The sequence below is a fragment of the Thunnus thynnus genome, chromosome 1 (genome assembly GCF_963924715.1).
Source record: "Thunnus thynnus chromosome 1, fThuThy2.1, whole genome shotgun sequence".
Taxonomy (NCBI): domain Eukaryota; kingdom Metazoa; phylum Chordata; class Actinopteri; order Scombriformes; family Scombridae; genus Thunnus; species Thunnus thynnus.
Genome location: NC_089517.1, coordinates 4,729,068 through 4,747,674, shown reverse-complemented (window position 1 = coordinate 4,747,674; position 18,607 = coordinate 4,729,068). Strand labels below are relative to the sequence as shown.

At 37.8% G+C, this 18,607-nt stretch overlaps 1 protein-coding gene across 2 annotated transcripts in view; it reads left to right on the top strand.

The window, feature by feature from the left end:
• The window catches only part of LOC137192214 (tetraspanin-18B-like), a 41,167-nt gene extending 23,654 nt beyond the window's left edge, over positions 1-17,513 (top strand). For both annotated transcript variants that reach the window (XM_067602851.1, XM_067602778.1), the window contains exons 3-9: positions 6,868-6,963; positions 8,099-8,293; positions 10,715-10,789; positions 12,863-12,961; positions 13,064-13,240; positions 14,424-14,507; positions 15,284-17,513. In XM_067602851.1, the coding sequence (XP_067458952.1) occupies positions 6,901-6,963; positions 8,099-8,293; positions 10,715-10,789; positions 12,863-12,961; positions 13,064-13,240; positions 14,424-14,507; positions 15,284-15,331 (741 nt within the window). In that variant the 5' untranslated portion in view covers positions 6,868-6,900 and the 3' untranslated portion in view covers positions 15,332-17,513. The remainder of the gene's footprint in view (positions 1-6,867; positions 6,964-8,098; positions 8,294-10,714; positions 10,790-12,862; positions 12,962-13,063; positions 13,241-14,423; positions 14,508-15,283) is intronic.
• The last annotated feature ends 1,094 nt before the right edge of the window (positions 17,514-18,607 follow it).

Genomic DNA, 18,607 nt, shown 5'->3' with positions numbered 1-18,607 from the left:
TAAAAGTCCAAGTCTCTCAGAAGAAATAAAACATCACTAAAGGAAATAAAATGTCTCAGTGTTAAGAGTCCATCTTAGAGCAGTCCTGTTATAGCTTTTTCTGCAGCGTGCGGGTGGTCTCACCAGACTTATCTGTCTCAGTCTCCTACTGCATCAAGAGTTCATATGATGTAAGGTGGAAGAATCCAGCTATATAAACTAAAAGGGACGAGCCAAAATAATAGCACAGATTCACCCCTCCACTTTCCAACAAAGTGTGTCCCTCTTTCCTCCAGCGGCCTGCAGGCACAGCATGCTGAGCTCCGTCTCCTTCCTTCTGTTGGCTGTTTGCCTTGCTTTTACACTCTCCTTTTCCGCAACCAGGCCATAGGCTGGCATCTTCCCTTTGTTCGTAGGTTGCGTTCATTGCATACTGAGTCTCTTCTACACTGGTCCGTCACTGCATCCATGAGCTCTGCTTCTCTGTCGGCCGGTCAAAACATTAGACTATGGAATCTGGATTGGAATGTGGATCAGTAATGTCAGTCCAATATCCGATGAGTGAATGATGTCAGTATCGGCACTGATACCTATATCAGTATCGGATTGTTGCATCCCTACTAAAAACTACAGTGGACAGCAGTTTTTAAAGATATACATCTTAAGTAGGAACCAATAGGCTTGGAGCTGTAGTCTGCTCCTCATCTCTGCTTGAGGCTAGCGGCTCCAGGCTACATTAGCTGCTACTAGCATAACACACCTGAATCTCTGACCGAACTGTCAAGTTGCATCGTGGGTAATGTAAGTGTCAGGCTTTGACAGGTTTGGTATAAAAAAGATATTATCTTAGGCTCTGTTGCATTGATGTTGATCCTTTTTTTAAAGGATATTTATAGGTATTTTTTACAAAGTCCATCATAGGTGTGACAGTGTTATAGAAGTGAAATGCTAAATCTGTGGAGTACTCTTATAAAGGTTATTTATAGTTGTGCATTAGGAGGCAACCATGTAGCTTCTTTTGAGAGCCTGTAGCTGGACAAGTGCCTTCTCAAAAATGTGACTACATCTTGGTGCTACAGTGACCAGAAGAATGCTTGTGTTTTCTCTTACAAGTTTCCAGTGCCGTGGAGATCGTTGATAATAAAGACAACATTAAGCAATTTAAAGAAAGACTCTCACTAGTTTTCTCCTTTTCAGTAACACATCTAACAAAGTCACATCCAGATTTTCACAGTGACAGACTGCTCAGCAATAGTCTGCAAATCAGTAATGAGACAACATGAAATAGAAGTTACCCAGATGTAACTACAGTACTAGAAGGACGTGCACTGTCCACTGTCACTCAGTATCACAGAATAAATGAAAGAATGTAAACACAGTTACTGTGGGGAATATAATTAAATCATGTAATGATTTGGTTAGTGTTTAATGACAGTTGGTGAGAAGCAAAAGACCAAAATCAAATCAAAATGGGTTGTTCTCTTTCCTAAACGCTTAACAAGCACTTAATGGAAAACAGACTGATGGACTATGGGAATCAATATCTTTTAAGTTATTGTGTTTGATGGCAGCTGGGCTTGACAAACAGAGAGAACATCAGTACATGGACACACACTCATACAAACAGCCACATACTAGGTGCTAATACAGACACACTTACTGAACTATCAGGCTGTCCCAGTATGAGCTAATCAAACCCAACACCTGAATGATCTCCAGTGTTGCCCCGCAGGAAATCAGTGCAGGGAGAATCAGGCTGCAGGATTATTGAATTGAAGCAGAGCGATTCTTCATGACTGCAGAGGGGAGAGAGAATTTTTTGTGGCCATTCTCTGTATGGCTGCGTGAAATTACCCAGCTGCCCCCAGACCTATTTTTGAAAGGAGCCACAGCTGCTAAATGGGACGAAAGCACTACTCTGTGTTTCTGTGTGTGAGTGTGTGGTACACACTCAAAATGTAAGATACAGGAAGAAGAGGACCTGCATTTTTGTGTCATAAAAGTACCTTTTTCGCTAATGTACCATAACAGGCCAGATGCATAACTTTTGATCCATCATAAAAGCTGGAGTGCGGGACTTACATATAAATGAACATCCATTACATTCAAGCCCTTGCTGTACGAGTTCACACAATACTGATTAAGCCCATTACCACCAGGTAAATCTCTCTGTATTTCACAGAATACCAGAGTTCTGGTGTCTGTGGTTCCTGCGCTGGTGCACCAGTAGTGATGTGTTTTACACATGGTAAGGTCGGACTATCCTCAATGCCCTCCAACCACATTGCGTCACCAGGGTGGGGACAGGCTCATGTAAAAGATTTCAGGGGTCTACAGTGATGACATCAACAGTTTTTGTGTAATTACTCTCACTGCCACAAGGGGGAGACAAAAGTTCTGCACTGCATGTTTAAGGTTGATAGTTCAAGTTTCATACCAGTTCAGCCTAAACTAAAACTACAAACATCATATACCTGTCACAAGTATGAATTGCATAAATCAAGCCTGCGTCCCTTTTTAACAGAGGGGTCACACTATATAATTATATATAATATACCGTATACGAAATATGAAAATGTGTCTTCAGTAATTGTATTTGACAAATCACATCGCCAGATTCCTCCAAAAGCTGAAAGAAAGTAAATTTGTTCCCCTCTGTCAATCATACCATCACTGATGCACATGTTAAATATAAACTAGTGCGTCACTGCTATGGATGATTAACACATCTGAACTGGGATTTATAATATAACAGCCTGAGGATGATCTATCATTGCCTTTGGTTTTAGGTTTTAAAATGTCTTAAATTCAAATATGTAGTCATTCATTTTTGTTAAACTTTTTGTCTACTTGTGGGCAGTGGAAACAAGTCGTGAACCCAACAATGTCATATCATCACCTTTCAAGTTAATATGTCGAAGCAAACAGTTGCTTATTTCCACATCCAGCAGTGACGGAGCAACATTATCATTCATTTGGAGTCGTGTTTCTGTCCACCTGGTGCATGAAAGTTACCAGAACTAGTAGAGTTCAAACTGTTGATGCAGATGGTTTCAAATCAAGCCCCCAAACTATTGATGAAGGTGTCACTCAAGGATTAATATAATGCCCACTGCTATTTACCCTACACATAAATGACATTTATTTTACAACTCAGCACTGTAATGTCCATTTTTACGCGGATGATACCCTCTTGTATGCCATCGGCCCTTCTGCAGACCAGGCTTTCTCTAGAATCTGCAAACCACTTGCATCAATCCGGCAGTCATCAGTGGCAAAATGCCCAATTTTTAATCATTTTAAAAACACACCACACTCATTGATGAAGACTTTAATAACAGAGCCTTAAGCAGCTACAAGAAGATGTGTCCTGCCAAGCTGAGAGGAAAATTACACACTTGCACTTCATACATGTTTAGTGTGAGGTTCTAAAATAAGTGCAGGACATCACCCTGATCATCCAGTTTTGTTTTTTGTCTTTTTTATTGGAACAGCAGCTGATGTTGAATTTATAGATTTTCCTTCTATGTCAGCTGTTTTTGGATTCAGTTTTCATCTAAAATGTAAGTGTAATCATGTAATTATAACAGAAGTAATGTAATTATGATTGATTAAATCATGATTACTGGTAATTGTGACAGCTGTTTTTGCATTTACAATCCCTGTTGGTTTTTAATCAAGATGTCTGTTTCTGCTTTTCATTTTTATAATTATGGCAGCGGTTTTGTGATTGCAATAACTGCAACTGTGTAATCATGTTTTCTCTGACATCATTACAATGCTTGTTAGGTTTTAATGTTTTGTTTTTTGACAGCTCTTTATGTATTCTTTTTTTTTTCTTACAAACACTGTCTCTGTAATTGTGTTTTTCTCTTTGTTCATTTCATAATCGCAACGCCACTTTCTGTTTTCTTGTGGTATTTGTGTAATTTCAGTTCTTGTGTAATTGTGTTGACATGAGTGATTGACAGAGATGTGCTAATAATGCTGAGTGCAGACAAACTCCCAGCACACCACACATGCCCTTATTTTATTAACCCTGACCTCACCCAAAGAGGCAGCAATTACCCAGAGTGAACCGGCAGTCGCAAAACCTGTGTTTAATTGCAGTGAGAGCAGAGCAGCCGGCATTTTACTTCATTAAAATAAAAGCCCCACAGTGCGGTCAAATTAGCAGTAAATGCACATTTACACAGCTGAGAGCTCACCAAAGTCAGACAAAGAGAGAGATGGTAAATAAGCAGGAGTGACTGGTGTTAACCGGCGTGTCAACCCTGTTAAAAGGGCGCAGCGGAGGACAGCTGTCAGTTCCAGTCAGTCTTCACTGCTGGTTTTAATCTCAGAGACCTGACACCCACCAGACATAACCCTGGCAAACAAATCTCACCTCCCAAATTTAAGGTGTTTTTCAAGGTATTTTTCTTTGCATGAGCAGCAGTTTATTTCAAGCTAGGATTTTTTTATTGTTAATCTAAAAAAAAGACAATTTTAAACATCAAAAAATGTTATAAAATGAAAGTCAGAAAATCTAATTAAATACAGCATGCATTGCACAGAGATTGGAGAAATGTAAATAAATGGAAATGTGTCAACAAATAGATAGATTTAAATGTGTAAAAATAGTACACAGGCGATAAAAATAAATAAAAGAATTATTTAACTCAACTCAACTTTATTTCTACAGCAATTTACACACACACACACACAAGAGAAATGATAAAGAAAAGAGAAAAAAATGATTATTCTCATTTAAAGTTTTCACAGTTGTAGAATCATACAGTAACATTACAACACAGTGAAATAGACACCATCAGACCCACAGCACATACTTCCATAGAGCAGATACAGATATTGATGAAAACAACAATATAAAGCATTTTATAAACAAGTCTCACAGCTATTGTGTCCAAATTCAGCGACTAGATCCAGCAAAGTCTGCATTTCTACATCACATCATGCAGTCTGGCCTGCTGGATCCTTTACTCAGATCTGGAGCACACATCCTTTGCAGTTTCTAGTGCCAGTTGTTTAATGAACCATTCAGGTCATGCTCATCAAGTTGAGGGCGACTTCCTGGTATACCCTTGAAAAATGTGACTGAGTTTTGACGCGACCAGTGTTTTGGTCTTGTGAGACTAGACACAGGTTCAGCCTGCCCTTCAGGTCCTTGATGGGCTGTTTCCTCTGGAGGATCCTGCAATTTTCCAACCCAACTCTGGAAGGAAGGGATTCTGGATTACCTCCAGATTTACATTTCTTTTTAAAATATTCCACTATTTCACAGCTTTGTTTTTTAACAACAGTGAAACCACCCACATCATGTTTCCATGTTTTTATTCTGTAATGTGTTGCACACAGTGGTTCATACCACACATTGTATAAAAGAACAAGAGGTAAATGTCCAGAGTCTCACTGATAACAACACATGCAAGCATATGTCTGGTGATACTCTACATATCCTGTTTTTTTTTTCTTATTGTCCTCAAATCTCATGAAAAGACCAAAACCAACAATTAACTGATGTACTAACAAGTATTGTGTGTGTATCCAAAGTCTGATTTATCTTACTCCTCTGTGTCATAGAGCTCCAATGTTGTCCAGAAACTATTGGCAAAAAACTACATATATTTGAGCTGTTTTTAAAGATTTAAATCTTCCTTAGAGACGCCAGAGAGTATTGTGAGACAGACTAACACAATTAATTTGTCTTTTAAAAACAGTAGTAATATAAACTATAGCCAGTTCCTGAAAGTGTCTCAGTTTATTGTTCTGATCACTAGCTGTGTTACTGTATGTCTCTCCAAAGAGAAGATTATGTTTTATCTCTTGAATAAATAGAAGAAATGCACATGAGCAGAAACAGCTACCATGGATGAAAAACATCTACATCTCCAAAATGTGTAATTTCATCAAACCAAACTAAACACAATTGTTGATGAGATTTTATCAGAAATAAAAACCTTTAGCATCATCATTTAAAAGTTTCAATGTGGTAAAACAAGTGAAATCCTTCACAGTAGTCTCGCTCTTGATTAAATTTGCCGTTATTAAACTAAACTGCTTTTGGTCCCCTCAGATGTGACAGGAGGCTATGTGTTAGTTTTAACTGGTAAACACCATCAGGGACCATAAGTGCACAGTTGGTCCTCTTCACACCCACACGGCTGGCCCCACTTACATCAACATGTCCTCCTCACCAGCAGCCAACGTCCCTCCATGTGTCATACGATCCCACAGGGACAGGCTGTCAGTGTCACGTCCCCAGAACTGACAAAAACTGTCACTGCTGATGTGTCATCATGCTTTTCTCTGTGCTGCTTGTTGTGTATGCTCATATCAAATGCCGAGTCTTCAGTGCCTTCATGCAACATGCTGCATAAAGCGACAGTGTAAGATGTTTCACATTTATCATTGATATAAGACTAAAATAATGCATGTACCTGTTCCAGTTGAAGCATGAATTCACACCAATCAGGAGTTGCAGCACACCTCCGCAAGGTTGTGTGGGAGTGGGAGGTGGGGGTGTGGGAGTGTTCATTTGTAACCGCCATGAAACAATCAGAAAATAACAGTTTATTCCTCTCATTCACCTGCTTTCTCGCTACCACTCCCTAGCTTGTTTGACATTTCTCCAAAAGTTGATTCTGGTTCAACTTTCAAGCTGCAGGCTGCTGCTCAAACTATAAATTGACATTCAAAATAATAAAAAAATTTTAGTAATTAATTTTTTGTTGATTGATAAATTGATCATCAACTAATTGTTTCAGCTCTTTGAACTGTATATATGTTTGAATTTTCTTAAATTATATTTTTCTACAATTTTCTACTTATATGTTTAATACCAACAGAAGTGTGTGTGTGTGTGTGTGTGTGTGTGTGTGTGTGTAGGGGCAGGGGGAGGTTTCAGCGAGAGGCTCAGCCATGGAGGGGGACTGCCTCAGCTGTATGAAGTACCTGATGTTCATCTTTAACTTCTTCATCTTTGTGAGTTCTTCTTCTCTCTTCTTCTGTTGTCTAAAATCAGAATGAAATGAAAGCAGCAGACAAAAAACATATCTGTGACTTTGATTTGTTTCTCAGAATATCTGACAAGAGCAAATGTCATAAGACAGAAAATTAAAAACATTATTACTTGAATAATAGTGTCCATAATATGCAGCATCTTTCCTTGTTGTTTTCCAGTCGTAAGATAATATAAAAGAAAATATTAATAAGCCTGTTGGGTTATTTTTGTCATTTTGCTGTTGCAATTAGTGCTAATGCAGAAAAAAAATCACCCAGATCACATTAAAATACATAAATGAAATTCTGACAAGCTAAAATAAAATGTATTATTTATGTGTTTTCATACCAAAAATATGAACTATGGGCTGTTTACAAACCTGGATTATTCACTTGGTTTTCACCTCTTTCAAAATATGTTTGCTTTTGTTTGGTACCATTAACTCTACTGCTGGTATGAGCTGTATTGGACTTATTCAAAGGATAAGGCTGCAATTTTCTATATTTTTCTTCTTGTCAACAAATCTCATTGTGTGTGTATCCAAAGCCTGATAGATCTTATCCCTCTGTGCTGTAGACCTCCGTTGTCGTCCAAAAACTATTAAAAACACGTCAATGAGCCATACAGCTGCACATCATAACCTCTTGACTTTGTGCTTCATTGTAAATTCCTCAAAGATCTTCAGTACAAAGATACATAAGATATATCAGGCTTTGGATACACACACAACACTTCTAAGTGGATCAGTTCATTGTTGGTTTGGCTGCATCATAAGATTTGTTGGCACTAAGAAAAACAGAAAATCAGCAGCTTGATCCTTTAAATATTTTTGTCAAGTCTTGTACACTCTGTATTCTGACTGACTCAGCAGAGTATGTTGATGTGCTGAACAAGTATCAGCAGTTAGTGAAAGTTTACTGTGTTTCAACTTCAAAAGTCACCAGCTGAATGTTAACACTGTAGCTTACCCCAACACTTTCAGCCCCCAATGAAAAACAGCATTTCGCTGGTCTTTTTCTTCCCACCAGTCAGGAATCTGAATTCTCTGGATACTTATTAATTATCTGTGATCACATCGTATCGCTCTAACTGACTAATTAACCCCCTATCTCCCAGCTGGGTGGCTCCTTCCTGCTGGGTGTCGGTATTTGGGTGCTGCTGGACCCGATGGGCTTCAGGGAGATCGTGGCAGCCAACCCCCTGCTGTTCACAGGGGTCTACGTCATCCTGGCCATGGGAGGCATGCTGTTCCTGCTGGGTTTCCTAGGCTGCTGTGGAGCCATCCGAGAGAACAAATGTCTGCTGCTCTTTGTGAGTCTGCTGCAGTCAGCAAGTGTCATATTTCATTAATAAGATGAAGAGAGGGAGTCACTGGTTTTATTGTGACAGAAAGAAACAGGGAATCATGACATCCAGTGGGATCATCGTAGGAAAAGTGAAACACTTTGTCATCACTAAAACATTACTGCACATTTTCAGATCTTTAATCAAGAGTTAGTTGAGTAATGATGTGGTTCTGGTCACAGCATGTCACAAATGAGTCTCAAAGTCTCACTCTAGTCTAAAATGTGTTTTTCATCTTGAGCTTCTCTGTGCAGAATGATGTTTGTGCAGAGTTTGTTTTCACATACATCTGCTGAAGGAGGAAAGTTTATTTGTGTTCAATGATGGTTTCACAATTTTTCAAGTCAAACAACAGTCAGGAGCCCAAATGAACACTGAAATAGGTTGTTCTTGCTGTAATCATTCCTCCTGTTCATACTGACCATTACAAGATCCCTTCATAATGCACTTACAATGGAGGTGATGGGGGACAAAATCCACAGTCCTTCTTCTATGCAAAAATGTATTTAAAAGTTTATCTGAAGCTAATATGAAGCTTCAGCATCCAAATGAGTCAAATCAAGTAGATATCTTTCAACGTTACAGTCTTTTTAGTGCCAAAGTCCCTCTTTTTGTTACTATACTTCCACCGCAGCTCAACAGGGAAACACTGTCCGAGGAAACACAAAGAGGGAATTTGATGCTAAAAAGACTAGTTGTCTAATGCTAACAAAGACACATTGTGAAGGGTTTCTAATTCTAATGGTCAGTATGAACAGGAGGAACAATTACAGCAAGCAAAACCAGTTTCAATGTTTATTTGGGCTCCTGACTGTTGTTTTAAGACAGACTTGAGGCGTGTACCTACAACCATGATTTGTAATACAAGTGTGATGTGGAAGCTTGAATCCTTCAGTACACAAACACTAAGAATAGACTTTACAGTGAAGTAGGAGACATCTTGTGTCCAGCAGTTCAGTTGTTGAAATGAACGATATTTGCATAATTATTCATAGATTCTAGATTTTTTCATGAGTGAGAGGACGTAATTTTAAGGTTTTTCAACAAGGTAATTTTACTTTTTGGTGGAAAAAGCATGTTAGTCACAATTATTCCAAACAGAGTATTTTTTAATGTTTTAAAACATGATTGGAGGGGATCTTAAAAACATTTTCAACCATTTTTCATCATTCTGATTGATCCTGAAATCTCTGCTGCTTCACTTTAGAGCTTCTTCTGCTTTATGTACATGGCTGCAGTTCCTAACTCACCAGTGGACACAGTCACACTTCAAAATTACTCTTTTTCAACATATCCATGGCTACTGTTTGAGTCTTTGTTTCCTCTCCACTCTTCGGCTGCTTCCTGTCTACATGCACTGCTGTGTAGAGTAGTGTATAACATACAGTATGAATGCCTCATCTGCTTCTTAAAGATTAAATATTTAGTTGCTTTTGAGGTTGATTTGTTTTATTTTGTTTCATTTCATTATCGTTTGACTCATAAACTCAGAGGAGAGAACGACACCCACAGAGCACGACAGAAGAAGCTTTAGAGCGAAGTGATCATAGGTAGAGCTGCAACAATTAGTCGATTTAATTGATTAGTTGATCAAAAGAAAATTAATCAGCAAATATTTTGATATTTAATTATCGTTTAAGTTGTTTTTAGTAATTTTTTCGAGAACATTTGATAGTTCTTGGTTCTCAAATGTGAGAATTTGCTGCTTTTTTGTCTTACATTATTACATTTTTCACAGTTTTCTGACATTTTCAAGATATATATATAACAATTAATCCAGAAAACAAGGAGCATATTAGTCAGTAAAGAAAATAAGTTGCAGCCCGAGTCAACATCAATCATAATTATGAAAAATTCTGGGGGAATCTAAGTAGAATATAGTTGAAGTTGTACATTAAAAGACCTTATATCTGTACAGTGTGTGTTTCATCAGATTGGTACTGCTTAATTTAATATACACTTTACATTTATGTGTTAATTCAGCCTAAAAATGGTAAACAATTATAATGAAACTCCAGTAAGGAGAGTTAGAGGAACTGAACCATCTATCCTCCATTATGTAAAGCCAGATTGAGACAATACAAGTGTGCCATCTAGAGGAGTTTAATGTAATAGTTCTCATCATTATTACTGTCAGTGTTTATTTATTTGACCTTCATTTCACTAGGCAGAGAAATTATTATTAACAGCCTCGTCAGCTTACTGTTGCATGTTGTGTGTGTTTGTTTGTGGTACACAGTTTGTACATATATGTCACATATCCGGAGTCATAGTAATATTTGTTTAGACAGTCTATGTAGAGTAAGTTACTGTGTAGATGACAGTAATCCATAAGCATAAGCTCTCTGGGTAACACTGTGACCTTGTTTGTGTCTTTACTGGGCTCAGTTCTTCATGCTCATCCTCTTCATCTTCCTGGCTGAGCTGGCAGCTGCCATCCTGGCGTTCCTCTTCAGGGAGCATGTGAGTAACGTCTCTGGATCACTTTGTTGGTGAACAAAACTTAGTTAATCAGTACATCACCCAACATTCTGCTGATACCAGAAAGAGTTCCTGCTGTTGTTTTACAGTTTCTCTGTCGCACCAACAGGTTTAAGCAACTGATGCATTTTCCTTTTGTGAATTCCTGTTGAGTCTATTATTAGTAATCCATCCTTTACTATAAATGACCACAGAGAAGGTTTGAAGCAACAAAAGGTTTTCATATTCAAGTACAGCGACAGAGCAAGTCAAGTAAGTTTATTTAAAGTGTAAAATCACTGAAGTCTCAGTACACTTTACAAGAAGGTAGTCAACATTACAGATAAACAGATTATAACACATGAAAACACAGTACAACAAAATTAAAATTCAAGACAGAACAGAAACCAGTACCAAGGAAAGTACAGCTTTTATAATCAGGGTTTAATTATTTAACTGCAGGCTTTTAAATGATAAACGATTAATATTTATGCTGCTTGCTGCGTTCTAGTAACCGAAGCTTCGTGGCAACATCATAGCAGTTCTCACCACACAGATGTTTTCATTAACTTGTAGTTTTGTCTGTATTTTGTCTGACGACGTCATGATCAACACAAACAGAAAAATATGTTAATGAGAAAACTATATGTGAATTCAGCCGTATTAAATGAAGAGCAGGAGTTTCCACATCAGTGTTTTTGTTCTAACACATGACCCCTGAGGGGCTCTATAACTAATGGATGATGATGATGATGATGATGATATAATCAAAGGAAAATACAGTCCCTATAGTTACATCTCATAATTTTCTCTCTAACAGTTTTAAAACATGTATAATTATCCATAAAGTGTCCAAACATTGTGTGCACCATGTTTCAGCCAAATGAGTTCATCATGTGCATAAAAGCACCACAGAAAACTGGCGACGGTCAGACGTCTCTTTACACGTGAGGTTTATCGGCCCTGATGACCTCACAGACAGACATGGATGTGAATAGCAGCAAAGTATTCTTGTACTCGAGCACGTTGATCCATGTGGTTATAAATATTGGGCTGCATGATGATGTCCACACAGACACTTGCTGGTCAGGCCAGATGGCAGAATTTACATCACTCATAGACTCATGCGGCTATTATACACGAATGTGGAGTATTTTAGCTTTTCATGCATATGGACTCAAAGTGACAGCCGCCTTCTTCCCTCTTGCTGGCTTGTGGTCGTGTTTAGCGTTGATACGTTATTTATGTCTTCAGCTCAGAATGTTATTTCCTCACGTTGCCAAAATACTGGTGCAAGTTATTCATTTTAGGACCGATGTGTTTCCATGCATTGTTTTTCTTCCTGGAAGTCAAGTTATTAAGACGTTGACAACAATGAGCAGCTTTTCCTTCATTTTGTTTGAAGTACTTCTGCATAGTGTATCGCCAGTGTTCCTCTTTACAGACTCACAGACTTTTGACTCACATTCCTTCTAAGTTCATTAGGACTCAACAGTCTCACTGTGAAATCAACAAGCAGTCAGCTGACTTTCCAAAAGTCAGCAACTCTTCAGACTTCACTGAAGGAATTAATGATAAACTTCATTTATAACCCACAATGCACAGTGTTGTGATGATAACGATTACTGGAATTCTGCAGTGTCATTTAAAAAGTCATCAGAACAGGAGTTTTTTAACCAGCATCATGTTTGTATAACTGTTTGTCTTATGAGGACATGATGGTGAGAGACTCTGAACAAGTGTGATTGGTTGTTTCTGGACATTTGCATAAAGTTGAACCTCACGTCAAACCGCTGAAGTCATGGTGGACTGTGCCAGGATGTTATGTGGATGTTAAATTCACAATGAACGGCATCCTGTTGAACCTCCAGTGTTTGTGTATGTATGTGTGAATGGGAGTGAAGCTGGCGGTGACATCTTATCCTTAATTTGGTGCAGTAAATACAGGATATATCAAAAGTGTTTTAAAAGAAAGCTTGAGGTAGAACTGTGTTTTTAACAGATGTACAGTCCTCAGAGTTGTAGGTCATGAATACCTGGTAACAACAACTGAACTATGTCTGTATCTCTGTACAGTTAACCAGAGAGTATTTCACCAGGGAGCTGAAACGTCACTACCAAGGTCACAACAACACGGATGTCTTCACATCCACATGGAACGCCATCATGACCACGGTGAAGCATCAATTCTTCAATTACCTCTTTTTTCCACCTTATAATCAACCCAGTGTGACAATATTTACCATCTGTTGTCCACCATCCCGTTTCTTTGTGCAGTTCGATTGCTGTGGCGTAAGTGGCCCTGAGGACTTCGAGGAAAGTCTCTTCAGGCTTCTCAGCCCCAATAAGATGGTCCCTGAGGCCTGTTGCCAGAGGAACAGTTACCCTGGAGACCTGGAGCACATCAGCATGGAGCAGTGTGTGAGCGGCAGCGTGACCTTCCGACACAACAAGGTCATTAGAGAAAACACATTTTTCACACAGACCAGAGTGCACTTCATGTCAGTTTGAATACACACGCCTGAAAGACCCTTTAAAATAGCAATACAACAATTTAAAAACACTTATTTCATTATCACTGATGCATTAATGTCTAAGCAGCGTTTTAATGTTTCAGCTGGTCCAGGTTGAGCCATTGAAATACTTCATATACTGAATATAATAATGTTGTATAAAACTAGCTTAATCAAAGCAAATCATGTGAATTCTGCTAAAGATGACAGTTACTGCTACTCTGCTGAGCTATTCTACTTTAGCCAAGATCGTCCAACTCTGTTTTTATGGTTAATTTAACTCCTTTTCATTAGAGTAAAAACTGCTTTAAGTGAAATAAAATAAAAATCCAAGAGGCAAAGAGTGAAATGTGCAAGTATTACTGAGAAAATACAACTTTATCTTGTGTCTTAAAGACATTTATAACTAACATTAACATTTTAACATTAGCAAGGTGTGGGAAAAAAGCAGGATCCAACTTAATGCTGATTAAATGTTTATCAGCTAATGTAGCTTCTGTTAAAGATTTTGTGTTTTTCAGTTCTTTCCTGAGCTGATATTAGAATCTGTTTCACATGAGGCTTTATCAGGTTTTATAAGACTAACAGAAGTTTTTAGGTAATTTAGCAGAGTATTATTGTCACCTCACACAACACAAGAAAGTATAACTGTTTTTTAACCCGACAAAAACATTATGTTAACGCTGCTTAAAGTCTTGAGCAGAGAAACGTGATTGTTCTCAATCACTATGATGTCATCAGGGTTACTTGACAAAGCTCCGCAGAGCCACAGAAGACATTTTAAGAGTTTCAACTAGTTAACTGATCTTGATATATAAAGTTGGTGGAGTTCCCCTTTAATCAAAGCTGAAATGCAGAGTGTTTACTTCGTGGACTACAATCGTGTTGCGGGATTCGTACTTTTAATTAAAGTGAAGAATTGTTGTACTTCCTCCATCTCAGAAACATGATTCATGACTTTCAAAACTGTGCTTCAAAAAGAGTTTAATGCTCTCAAAATTATTTCCTCTTTCTTTCTAACCCTAACGCTTAAATACAGACTAAAACACAGCGTGCAGACCGGTGGACATCAGGATTATTGAGTATGGTTGTAGTTCTCTTCATCGCCGTGTTTTTTCATGCAGGGCTGCTACTCGGCGATGGTGGACTACTTTGAGACCTACATCTACACAGCAGGAGCCATGGCCATCGTGGTGCTGACAATTGAAGTATTTACTCCTTTTTATTAAAATACTGTTTCATTTATTGCTTTTCAAAATCTGCATTCGGGACAGCAAATGCGATAAAAGCACGAGTGTGTTGAGTAGTTAAAGTGTAGAAGTCGAAATGCTGAGTAATGATATTTAACAGTATTTTATTGTGGAAACCAACAGCTGGTTGTTTTTTGTCTCTAGAGAATTAAAGGATAGATGAGGTGATATTATATGTTTCTCTTATCGTCAGCAAAGCACCAAATATTGATTCATCCACTGCTGAAAATAGTCGCCAACAAACTTCCTCCTGTTTGAGTAAAAAACTACAGTGAACAGCTGTTTTAGGAAAGTGAAGTGAAAGTAAAGCTGCAAGAAAAAATGCTACAAGTTTGCTGGTTGCAGCTTCTCATATTTGAGGATTTGAAGCTTTTATATTTCATACATGATAATAAAGTGAATATCTTTAGATTTTGGACTTTTGATTGGACAAAACAAGACTTGATGACATCACCTTGGACTCTAAGAAATTATAACTGGCATTTTTCTCTATTTTCTGACATTTTCTAGGCAAAGTGATTAACTGATTGATTTAGAAAATAGAGACACATTGTTGGTTTTGTCTTTTCATCTTTTTATGTTGACAATATGAAAAATATAGAATACCATCAATGTTGACTGTACACTTTTTTGCGCATGCTTGAAGGGTTTGAGCTTCTCTCCTCAGCTTTAAAACAAGAAGCTCAACACCTCTCTCACCTCTCTGATCGCTGTGTGTCTCGTTGTCTCCGCAGCTCTTCGCCATGGTGTTTGCAATGTGTTTATTCAGAGGCATCCAGTAACCGCCGCCTGCAGACGCATCATCAGCAGCAGCGGCAGCAGCAGCCACCACGAAGGCAGAAGCAGAAGGAAGACAAAACTGTAAAATATGAAATGTATTTGTACAGTGATCGTTTATGTGTCTCATTGGTTTTGTGACATCATTTTGTATTTCACAGCAGCAGCAGCAGCAGCAGGAGGAGGAGGAGGAGGAGGGGGGGGTTGAGGTTCTGCTTTGGACACAATAGACACACACACAGGAAGTCATCTGTGACCTGAAGCCGAGGTTCTGCACTGTCAGCACTGCTTTCTCACAAGTAAAGGATTAACACTGGTGCTTAGAAGTTCTACCAGCTAAAAACTAAGGGCAAAGTTAACGGTAGACGTGATTCTGAACACTAAAGTCACTTTAGTCCAGGACTTAATCTGTGTCCAGGCAAAGATGGAAACACACACCACACAGTTTAAAGCATGATTTATAACCTCAGCTGGTCATGATGATTGATTTTCAGGATCATGAAGAGTCTGTTCAGTTCTGCACAACAGTTCAGGGACCGGCGACAGCCAGCACATAATATCTGTCAAAGATATAATATCTATCAAAGATGTTTGGTTTCTACACTTAGAGTCTGAGAAATGTGAAGATGATCGTGTAGTTTGAGTCGGTCGTCAGAACACAACAGGCTTCATGCACCAACATTTTATCCTTAAACTCTGAGATTTGTTTCAACTCGGATTCAACAAACTCTTTTAAGGTCACAAACTTGTTTCATCCTGATGAACGCCTCCTTTTCATGAGAGATTTCATCATTAAGGAAAGACAAGTTTATTTATACAGCACATTTCAACAACAAGGCAATTCAGAGTGCTTTACATAAAATATAAACGGAATGTAAAAGAAACACATTAAAAAAAGACACATTTAAATACAATTTAAAAAGAGTTCAATGGACAATAAAATAGAGTAAGACAGATAAAACAGGAGAATAAAAGTTAGAGTGCAGCTACAGTGTAAGATATGAATCAAAAGCCTCAAAATTGATTTAAACAGAAAAGTCTTCAACCTTTATTTAAAATAACAGAGTTGCAGCATAATCAATGCCTCTAAAAATGGCCATATTAGGCGACCTGCTCCGCTCCGTTTGTGTGTGAGTTTCATTCACAAAAATGTTCCTAAAGAGTAAAAACAAGAATTTCCCTCTGTTACAAATCAGCAAACAAAAACACAAAGTTAGCGGTGTCAGTATTCAAGGACAAAAACAAAATAATAAGAAAATATAAATCATCAGAGCAGCGAATGATTTGACATGAAGTTAGATTATCTCTCTTTTAAAGCAATGTGCTCCACGACTATTATGAGAGGCGTCATGTGACAGTCACAGAGATATCTGCCTGCAGCAGGTGATGTTACACCGTCAGCTGCAACACAACATGATACTGGACAGAGAGCTGCTTAAAAACCACGAAGCAGCTGTTCCATCTAACTACTGAACTGTAGGAGTCATTTGTGCCAAAACATGCCAACAAAATAATAGAATAAATTTAAAAAAAAACATGAACTTATTACTACAGATATTACAGTTGCATTTTGCAGGTTATCTATTTTTAATTTTTTTTTAGTTTGTTACATATTTAAACTGTGAACTCATTCAGATTAAGGCGTTATACTAATTCAAACAAGTGTTTTCCCCCTGAGGAGAAAGGTGAACTGTCTGCACACGACTTCATTCATACCTGAGAGAAAAATCTGAACATGAGAAAACTGGTGAATGCGACGAGTTCTGTGCGTTGTGCATGAGGCCCGTTGTCATTCAGACGAGTCATAAATCATTAAACGTCTTTTCACAGTCTGTTTTTAATTGTTTGTTTACGAGAGTCTGAACGTTGAAGTATTAAGATAAGTAAAGGAGTATTCAGTATTTAAGTTTGTCATGGAGCACCTGTAAATGCATGCATCTTCATGAAAAGGAGTGTGTGTGTGTGTGTGTGTGTGTGTGTGTGTGTGTGTGTGTGTGTAAATATACCTCAGTAGGACTGTGCTGGTGTACAGTATGTGTTTTTCTCTTTGTGCACAGTGGAATCATGTTAATTTTGTCAGTGGTTATAAAATGGAAATTTAGCTAAAATAACTTTTTTTTTTCTGTACGTGTGTTTTGAAACCTGTAAATGGCACTGAGTGACATTAAACTGATGTCTGTGATTTTAGTGGTGGTTTGTTTCATTTGTCCTTCATGAACAAACGCTGCATGTGGGGAAGTGTCGGCTGTAAATTCAAGAGGAACAATAAAAAAGTGTTATGAACACAGGAGATCATAGATATAAACTAATCTAATCACATGTAGAACAAAACATATTATCTGTATTAGTGTTTCCCAACCTTCTTACCTTGTGGTCGTTAATATTAAGACACTAATGATCAGTTTTAACTCGACATGATAGATGAACAACAACCAAAGACTTATTTTCCCCCTCAGATTATTTCATTTGTATTATTTTTAGAGGCCTGAAGATGTAAAAGTATTATTTCACAAGCAAAAAAAAAAGTCAGAAAGAAAGAAAAAACATCCTAATTTTGTGTCTTTTTATCTCTTTAATCATCTCAGTTTCAAACTTGACCCACTACTGATCAACTGTCCCAGCAATAAAGTCAAACACAGTACTCATTAAAACACTGCAGCTCTGTTTAAAGTGTACAGACACTTTTGGAGTGTAAATATCGATGGATACTGTGGTGAAAACTTCCTCAAGAGGCTGAAAGAGGATTTCTGGATTTATACTCTCGAGATATTTGTTGTGGTTATTTAACAAAAGAGAGTTTTATATGCTGTATATTGAAAGTGCATTTCTTGCCATGGGAATAGAAGTTAAAATAATCTCACCACAACTTCCTGTTTATATATGTATAGACATTACATCATGGCTGAACCGCTTCCAGTTATAAAATGAGAAGTAAACATTTAAAGGGTCTGACACAAACAGAAAACTCAACAACATGTTACATGAACAGTAAAAACTACAACAATAATACAAACAGTCATAGAAATAAAGAGACAATATAAGATCCAAGTAAATATTAAGAACTGCTAATAAAATGAAATAAACTACATAAAACATTGTCATCACAAGGTCCATATTACTTACTAGCAGTTTTCAGCATTTACTTGGATCGTAAATCATATTTATTCTATGGTTGTATTATTATGACTGAGTGGTTGTTTTTACTGTTAATGATACATGTGTGTGGTGTGTTTTTACCCATTACAGGATGTAAATCACCTGATTGTTCCCCTCTGGCACAA